The sequence below is a fragment of the Photinus pyralis genome, unplaced genomic scaffold (assembly GCF_008802855.1).
Source record: "Photinus pyralis isolate 1611_PpyrPB1 unplaced genomic scaffold, Ppyr1.3 Ppyr1.4_LG6, whole genome shotgun sequence".
Classification (NCBI taxonomy): domain Eukaryota; kingdom Metazoa; phylum Arthropoda; class Insecta; order Coleoptera; family Lampyridae; genus Photinus; species Photinus pyralis.
The window spans coordinates 36757922-36767286 of NW_022170663.1; the positions used below are offsets into that span (position 1 = coordinate 36757922).

Consider the following 9365-nt stretch of genomic DNA (forward strand, 5'->3'; position numbering starts at 1 on the left):
TTACTTTATCTGCACACGAGATATTTACAATAAATATCACTTTTCTCACATGGACAGACGGATGGATAAAACAATGGTAGTTTCTATTTTTGAAAAATGCACAGGAGAAATTCACTCAAAAATTCAGAAAATCCGTTGTAGTGACAGTGTCGTTACGTCTAACCTACCGACAATGATCATAAAATATAATCCATCCATCTAATGTAACAACTTTGTCTGGTAGATTAAGAAAATATATTTCGTTTTAGGCCAAATTTTATCCTTCAATACTAAAAATCTATTTTTATTAAAAACCGCACAAAGCTGAATTTAAAAAATAGATGTCAAAGTTACACGATTAGCATATTTTTGCATATTTGTGACTACAGATTAAATACGCAAGTCTTGCTAACTTCACGCGAATGTATAGCTTTCTGTTCAGTACTTAAAAATAAAACTGCTAGATGGATTTGCGTATCAATTTCTAAACATTTTCGGTGGCGATCAGATTATAATGAGTTGCTAAATTAGGCAGACGACCGTGACATACATATAATTATTATTATTAATAAAGGAAGGATTAGAATCAGTTTCACACGCAACTCTAAGCTAAAACGTAGATCAATTTTTGACGTATAGGTGATAAAAATAGGCTAAGTAAATAATTACGTAACCAAAAGTGAGAGTGCTGATAAAAACCGCATGGTGATGAGTACCGAAATGCCGTATATCAGAACTCTTGATGACACCACGGAATTAAATCGTATGGTCAAACGCCTATACGGCTCACCTTCAATCGGAGGTTTTATAGAAGTAGGCCCCTTTAATAATTTGATGATAAGCGAGTATGAAAATGTGTACGAGGAGATCAAACAGTTTCCGATCCACGACGATGACATATTTGTTGTCGGTTACCCTAAATCTGGTAAGTGAGCGGTGAAACGATGACGCTGTGCGTGTATGACTTGGATTACAGGAACTCGTTGGACGGAAGAAATGGTTTGGTTGATTTGCAATGATTTCAATTACGGAAAGGCAAAGGAAGTAGATTTGATAAACCGATTTCCAACACTAGAGTGAGTAAGAATACATTAGTTGAAAAAGGATGGCTATAATAAAAAAAGTGTGTGTCCCAGTGTACTATTTCTCATTTTTGATCAACCCCAAATTTCTCAAACATCCGGTATACTAAGTTACAGTCAAATGTGACGTAGTCCTTGGTTTGAATCCCAGATAAGGCATGGCTGTTTGTGATTGTATAGTGGTTGAGTGGGGGGAGGTGCTATTAGTTAAAGCTCTGCCCACTATCGATCGAAAACCAAAATTTTTTTGCATTTTGAATAATTAAAAAAAAATTGCTTTATCGATCAGTACTCAGTAGGCCTCAGTCACTACTCTTCAATGCTTTAAATTAGGTACCCCTCTCTCCTATAGCTTGGTATGTTATATAATCTCATTATGGTACCCAATGCAGTTACCAATTACGTTAAAAGGAATTTGAGCGTGGAAACAAAAAAAAGTGTTTTTTTCCAAATAAACGCGGGATTATAATTATTGGTTACGTGCACAGCAGTCTCAAAATTTACGTTGCTTACGTAATTTTTTGGTCGAAACACATAGGAGTAGTAAATTGTAGACATTTTTCAAAATTTACTCTCGTTGAAACTTTGTACTGGCATCTTTCAATATAAAAATGACGAAATCAAACTTAATAAAAAAAAATAGTATATTAAAAAACAGTGTATAATCAAGTCTTTAAAGCAAGCGCAACGAATGCAACGATTCAAATGCTAAAGACCAAATATACAAGCGTTTCTTATAGTATTTTTTTAATTATACCTGCAATATAATTTAAAAATAAGGGAAATAAAATGAAATCATATGACTTAACGTTATATTGGAATACATTCATTGGTAACTCCGTGATTGCCTTGGAAATGTCACTTGACGTTTGCCTATAAAAATCAGTCAAAATAAAGTTGACTTCGATTGAAGAAAATAATACACCGTCCATTCAGTGACTTGTTGCAAAAGCAGAAGAAAAGTTGGTAGGTGCAAAATCCAAATGCAAAAGTCTATTATAAAGAATAATAAAGGATGTTGGCGTAGATGAATAGGAAGCATCTTTGAAACAAAGTCTCAAATGCATCGTTAATGCTTGTACATATGAAGGTAATGTCAAAGGCATTTAAATATTCAACCCTTTGGTGCATTCATTCAAAACTTCAATCAATACTGCGATTAAAAAGTGGAACCTACCTACTCTAAACCACGTGCGTTTTTGAAAGCTTCCAACAAAGCATACGAGCAAAAGAAATCTTTTGCATTTGCAGAAAGCGATCTGAGGATTTTTATTTCAGTCTCAGTTTGAAGTAACGTTACTGAGCAACCTTCCAAGAATATTCCCAGAGACGCTTTATATTAAATAAAACTGATTGATTTACGTATGCGGGAACACCTTTACCCGAGGCGAGCACATTATGGAATACACATGCGATACCGACAACAAAATCCTTTTTGTTTAACAATTGTATGCAAAAACAAGAGTCAAAAATTGTTGCTCAGTTTTCATGAAAATGGGCCATTTTTGTTGTCCGCTAAAAAATTGTAGTTTGAATTTTTTTAACTAATATTGATTTTTCTCGCGATCAGCACCGTCGTTTAGCGCAATTTTTGAAAATTGCTTACAAAATCTACAAAGATCATTTCCAAAAATCTAGGAAAAATCGTTGGTTCCGGTCTTCTATGTGTTTTGCTTGTAAAACAATTAAAGAAAAAAACACAATAGTTGAGCCTCTTGGTCATTGATAAACAATGTTAGTTTTAGTCGCTCTAATCACCCAATATTTACAGTGAGCGGCTAAAATATGGAACAAGTTCATGTAAAAATCAGGTGTTGGGTTTAAAAAATATTGTTCCATTTAAAAAATCAACTTTGGTATTAAAATCTACTTTTTTCACACCCTGTATATTTTCTCTTTAGTGCAAAAAATGCGCAAGAAAAAGGATGATAGAGGTGTGCGAGCGTTAGTTTAAAATCCAACACCTGATTTTTAAATGAATTTGTTCCATATTTTAACCGCTCACTGTACTTGCTATTAAACATTGCGAGAATGTGAATTTACTTCCATAAGTTTCGCAACCGGTAAATTACTCCAATTTATGTTCACTGAATAATTAATAATTCCAGCTAAATTTAATATAATTTACGTGCTCGTATATTTAGAAAACTTAATACCAATTACAAATAATTGTCTTTATTCGGCACATAATTTCGCAAATTCTATACAATTTAGGTAAAACAAATAACTGAACCAAGCGCAACAGCCTCAATCTTAATTAAGTCCAGAAATTACGCCCTCAGTGATGTATTCATTGTAAGGCAATTAAACCACCCGCAAATTTTGTGAACTGTGAAAGTTACGTACAAATTATCATGTATTCAGTTTAATTAATCAATGCTAAATGAAAAAAAATTACCTTGTTTATTGATCAGCATTTCCCACAATTTAGTTTTTTTTTCGCTAGGAAATCGAATTTTCGATCTTCAAACGACCATTCTTTGCCGATGACTTTACATTCTTTACAAAAAAATATCAATTCCCTTAGAATCAGATAAAGCTATTAAACACGCTTGAAAGCGTAAGTTTATTTTTTCTATCATTTCTTAGTCGCATAGCCGAATGTTATGAAGGCATGACAATTTATGGGCATAGAAACCATATATCACAAATATAGTTCCCTTAGAAAAAATGGTTTATATTAAGGTGCAGAAGGGATTCTAAGACCGACCATTCACAAATATGTCCAAATATGAATTACTAAATTTTAAAACTGGATACTTGTGAATTATTTTTTTACATAGTGATGAAATTATCGGACTTTTTTTAACGGAAAATCGTATGGAAAGTGGTACTTTTTTTCACGATTTTTACTATGCGTTTTCATGGAGTTTAGTCCTGTCTATGAACAATAGCATCCATTTTTGAGTGACAGTAAATCGCGAATGTCAATAAAATTATTCAACTATGGGTTATTATAGATCACTATGCAAAAAAATTTCGTGTACAACACGTGTTGAAAGTGTCTTTTTTCCATGAATTTGCTTGATTAACTCGGGCTTCGCCCTCATTAATCAAACTGAAAATTCATGAAAAAAAGTAACACTTTCAAAACTAGTTGTACAAATAACTATTTTGGCCCACGTCAGCACCTAAAACGATGGAGGATGCCATACTGCTTCGCTATTAAGTACTGCTGTCTTATAGTTACGATTTTCCGGTCGATCAAGTATCAAATTTTAATACTTGTCCATGGAGTGTCATTTTTTAAGACTTTTTTTTGTGATTAGTTTCAAATGTTTCTCAGTTTTTTTTAAATTTTTATGGATTAGAATTTTTGGGTTCACTGTTATTTTTAAAAATGTATACGAGCATTTTCAATTGTCTCATTTTGCGAACTGTTGAATAGTTATGAAATCCTCCAATTCTTTTTCCTCTTTGAATTTTTGGAATATTTTAGCTTTTTTACTTTTCTTTAAATTTCCCCATTTTAATGAATCTTTTGCATACACTTTAATTTTTAGATTATCTGAATTTATCTAATGTAATGAATCTAATTTTTTTTAATTAACATGATTTTGTAGCTGTTTCTCAGGTTTTTATTATCCTTACCGACGGAAACAATTTAGAATTTTTCTATACACTTGCAGGAAGTTTTTCGGAATTGGTTGAATCTTTCTCTATTTTTTAAATTACAATCTTATCTTCGATTTTTTGTGTAAGATTTTATTTTTCTCATATTCAGAATAATGCCAATTTTTCAATTGTTCTCAATCTTTCGGAATGTTTGTGTTATTATGTTTGCCTCTCTCTTAGGGAGTTTTGCATTACACGAAATTCAATGTTTTAGATTGGGGAGAGAGGGGGGGGGGCATGAAGAATATGGCACGTTAGAGTATATCATGTCCCCATTTTTCACCATTCTAAATTTCAAATTTGTGCACACCTAATCACAAATTTAGATTTATTTTCTCAAGAAATTATTTGGATTTTTCCAAATTTGTGTTGTTTTTTAAATTGTTCTATTTTCTGAATTGTTTAAATTTTTCAAAATATTTGCTTGTTTTTTAAAATCTAAATCTTTGATATTTTGATTTTTAAGACCCCCCCCCCCCCCCGCTTCTACAGTGTATTTAATAAAAATACTAGTGATTGAGTATGTTACGGGTTTCAAAAATTCTACCAATAATAAATGTTCATTTAAATGTACCAGGAGTCTTTCGGGAGGAGCTTCACTATTTCTAGCGGATGAAGAGATATCTCGATTGAGGTGAGATGGACGTGATTGAGACCTTATCCGGCGGCAAATATTGACCCATTACATTGTCCCCTCCTTGTCTTTCAAAAATCAAAAATATAACTGAATCCATACAATTACCCTCACGACAGTATTGAAAGATTGACCCACTAAAACTTTCGTTTAGGACCGACGGAGTTTCATTCTACAACATCAACGTCGGAAAAATACTGTCCGAAATGGAACGACCACGCCTAATCAAAACACATCTACATTGGAGTTTGTTTCCAAACGAAATTACCAGTAACGCCAAGAAACCAAAGGTTGGTTTTTCTTCAGTTGCCTGTAACAAAAACTAACAGAAACTCTAGTTCATTGTCGTGCTTCGTTCCGTCGAAGACGTGTGCCTCTCCCAGTTCCACCATCACCGAACAACTCTGGGATTTAAGGGGAGCTTCGAAGAGTTCTGCAAGCTATTTTTGGCCGGAAAAGGTAAAACACGATCTCACGAACTCCCACCGATAACATTTTACAGTTCTTCAAGGTCCCTACTGGTCCCAAGTGTTAAGCGTGTGGGACCAAAGAGAACACCACAGTATGCTGTTCATCAGGTACGAAGATATGAAGAAGGACCTGGCGGCGATCATCCGTCAAGTAGCAAGCTTCCTAGGAAAAACTGTGCCAGAGGAAGAAATGCCTAGGCTTATTGATCACCTCAGCTTTGATTCGCTGAAGAAGAATCCCGCGTTTAACCACGAGGATATGCTAGCTCAATTCAATGGGGACTGCAATCCGTTTACTAGAGAGGGAATTGTCGGTGGTCATAAGGCGGTTATGACGCCAGAAATGATCGGCAACTTGAAGGCTATGAATGAAAAAATGTTTAGGGGGACAGGATTTTCATTATTAAATGATGAATATTGACAGATTTCTTTACAGCACCAGCCACATACCTACGTTTGGTAGCTGCATCCCATGATTTTTATCTTAACGAGTAGGTAAGATGTAACGACATTACCTATGTTTTTGGTTTGCTCTTTCCAAAATTAGTACCTTTAAGATTGGACACCACTAAACGAAGGTGTAAACAAAATTTCAGTCGCGAAGAAATTTAATCTATCAATATAAAAAACTAACGTTCTTCACAATAAAAAAACGGAAATGATCTATACTTAGCCCACATTGGACGCACTAAATTTCTTGCGTGGGTGAAGATCGAATCTCCTGAAAAAAGTATATTTTGAGCAGTACGGTAGCCCAAAAATGAATTCTCAATCTACGGTCTTAACTCACGAGTTCTCTCGCGGCTTGACCGGTAATGCCTCCAAAAAAACTTCTTCAGATTAATCCCTACCTATTCTGTATAAATTAACACCCTTATCAAGATGGCGTCCAGTAATTAGGCATTTAAAAAAATCTCTACAATTAAGTTTCCAAGATACCGTAACGTGCCCGCTTATTTGGTCACCCTGTACTTATGAGTTATAATGTTAGAGATATATAATACAATAAGGTAAGCCCTTGGTGTATAAATTAAACGAGCAAACAAAACGGAACCTTTTCTTAATTTGTTTTGTGTTGCTCTGAGCTTTTAATACACAAACAAGTAAAGCAGTGTAATTCGGATGGGGCCAGTAGATACTCGAAAGCTTCCAGTAACTCACTTTCAAATATAATGCTCGTGATGTAACTTAATCATTTACTGTAATTGCTTATTATTCAGTTTCGTATGCAATAATCTGTTTGTTTTGGTCGCATTATTATAGTGGCCAGAGAGCTTACGTAAGTTTAATTCTAGTTAAGTAACTATCAACTATCCCCCAACTTGCGGGCTTTCGTAAGTAAATTAGTGAATTAATTACCGGACGGCTCTTACGGTTATTAAAGCAGAGTACCCCAGTTTCATTACTTTAGTTCAGTTTCCGATCAATTGGACGACTGTTTGAGGCAGATAATTACAATTTTTCGTGGAGATGATCGTATCACAATTCGTACCATCATTATACCAATAAACTACCGAGTACGTAACGGTTAATTTATAATTAATTCGATTGTTATGTCAGTCACCGATGAAGCCCGTTATGAGAAAACTTCTCCGCCAATTTTCTATCGCGCCGAGATTTTATCTCGGGAAGAAAAATCTTATAAGTGCCAACTACTTTCCACCTACTAGCAAGCAAAATGAAATTGCTGAACTTTTCTATAGTTTTTTCCGAATTAGGGAAAACTTTCTTTGTCGGGAACCATTTAACTGAAAACTGCTTTAAGTCTGCTACAATAAAAATATTATTCCTGTCGGTTTGGGAATGAATAATTAATGCCTTCTGATTCCTACTTTTCTGTTTTAAGAGGGAATAACGATTTACTTAAAAATGGTAAAATTCATCATACATATATACTTTGGAATAATGAACTGGCTTTCTTTTTTGAAACTTTTAAAATTCCAAAATAATGGAAATGATCGATGTTTTGCCGAGAACGTCATGAAACCTTCATTTTCATGCCTACTTTCTGTTAGGAAATTTTAGTTTCCATGACAGAGGCAGAGTAGACTACGTTTCCTGCAGCTTGCCACTTTTCTGGCCGCAGCTGTCACTTTAGCGGCCGCATTTGTGACATTTCCAAATGTCTATAATGACTCCTACCATCACTGACAGATTGACATTAAGCGAAAGTTGTATATAAAAATTGAAATTTTATATTGAAATACGATTTCGGGTAAAATCTAATACAAAACTCGTCACTAAAATGACACTACTTGAGTCGGAAAATAAAGTACTCGGCCTCGTCCTTCAATATTTCCTCGCCAGTAATGGTATCATTTTCCCGACTTTTATGTAAATAACTATTAATTTCCACGGCAGTGGCAGTAATACGTTATCGGACTACTTTCCCTGCGTCCGGTCACTTTACCGGCCGCACCTGTCACTTTTCCAGTCGCATTTGTCACACTGGCAATGTCCAATGACAGATTGACGTTGCATGCAATTCCTCACAGAGGTATTTCCCTTCCCCCAACTCACTCCCGAAGCTGTGCAATGAACGGTTCCATAGATATGGTCTCTGACCTTTATTAATGGGACACCCTGTAGACACAAGCCATTGAATTCTATAATTTCTTACAAACTTTTCGTAAATTGGGAAGCATTTCCAAAATTTCTTACACATTTCCACACTTAAGACATTTCCCTTTATCGCGATCGGTTATAATTCCTTATATCTGAGTACTCACAAAGGCAAAATTAATCGTCTGAATATCTGCCGAACGGAGTGCCAGAGGAGGGTACTCTCAAAAGGCGGTTGGAACGTCTAGACGAGACATATCTACTGCCGATGTAAAAACTAAGTATGAATATCTCGAAAATGGAGTGCCGGAGGAAGAAGAATTTCCCTAAGCGCTTGATTCTTCTGCCACTATACAGGGTGTCTTAAATTGAGTAAGATAACATGGCTATCTTTGTGATTATTATACTTACAGATTCGGTTAAATTGGCAAAGTTGTGTAGTTTTTGATGCTAATGGATATTCCGATGCGATATTTTGAAAAAACTAAATCGTTTCCTAGATCATTGGAAAAGAGTGAAAATCGCCATTTTTAAAAAGTGAATTTTAGTAACAAAGAGTTATCCAAAAAAGTTTCAAATAAAAGTTGCAAGATTTGATGGGATAAATTCAATGGGCGTAGAACAAAAATTTTAAATGGTGGTTTTCGAGGTATTGACATCAACTTCCTTATTTTAAATGGACGCCATATTGGATTTTTACGTCACTCGATATAGAAAAAAATTACAATGTATTTCTTATGGCAATAATTCCATGGCCGTATCGATGTTGACTATGCGAGACATTTTTCTATATCGAGTGACGTAAAAATCCAATATGGCGTCTATTTAAAATAAGGAAGTTGATGTCAATATCTCGAAAACCGCCATTTTGAAAAAAATGTTTCTTATGTCCATTGACTTTGTTCCATCGAATCTTGCAACTTTTATTAGAATTATTTGTTACTAAAATATTTGCACTTTTTAAGAATGGCGATTTTCACTTTTTTCCAGTTATTTACGAAACGAATTATTTTTTTCAAAATA

The 9365-nt window shown here is 34.5% G+C and overlaps 1 protein-coding gene across 1 annotated transcript; it reads left to right on the forward strand.

Annotated features, from left to right (window-relative positions):
* The first annotated feature begins 699 nt into the window (after positions 1-699).
* LOC116174622 (sulfotransferase family cytosolic 1B member 1-like) lies at positions 700-6201 on the forward strand. Its single transcript, XM_031492562.1, has 5 exons — positions 700-904; positions 956-1055; positions 5465-5600; positions 5649-5769; positions 5813-6201. Exons 1-5 carry the CDS (start codon positions 700-702, stop codon positions 6199-6201), a joined length of 951 nt encoding a protein of 316 aa, XP_031348422.1.
* The last annotated feature ends 3164 nt before the right edge of the window (positions 6202-9365 follow it).

Bases quoted from the DNA above. Each gene is read 5' to 3' on its own strand.
- LOC116174622 (XM_031492562.1), top strand. From the start codon at position 700: ATGCCGTATATCAGAACTCTTGATGACACCACGGAATTAAATCGTATG. The intron at 905-955 runs GTAAGTGAGCGG...CTTGGATTACAG, and splicing joins TGTCGGTTACCCTAAATCTG to GAACTCGTTGGACGGAAGAA. The intron at 1,056-5,464 runs GTGAGTAAGAAT...ACTTTCGTTTAG, and splicing joins AACCGATTTCCAACACTAGA to GACCGACGGAGTTTCATTCT.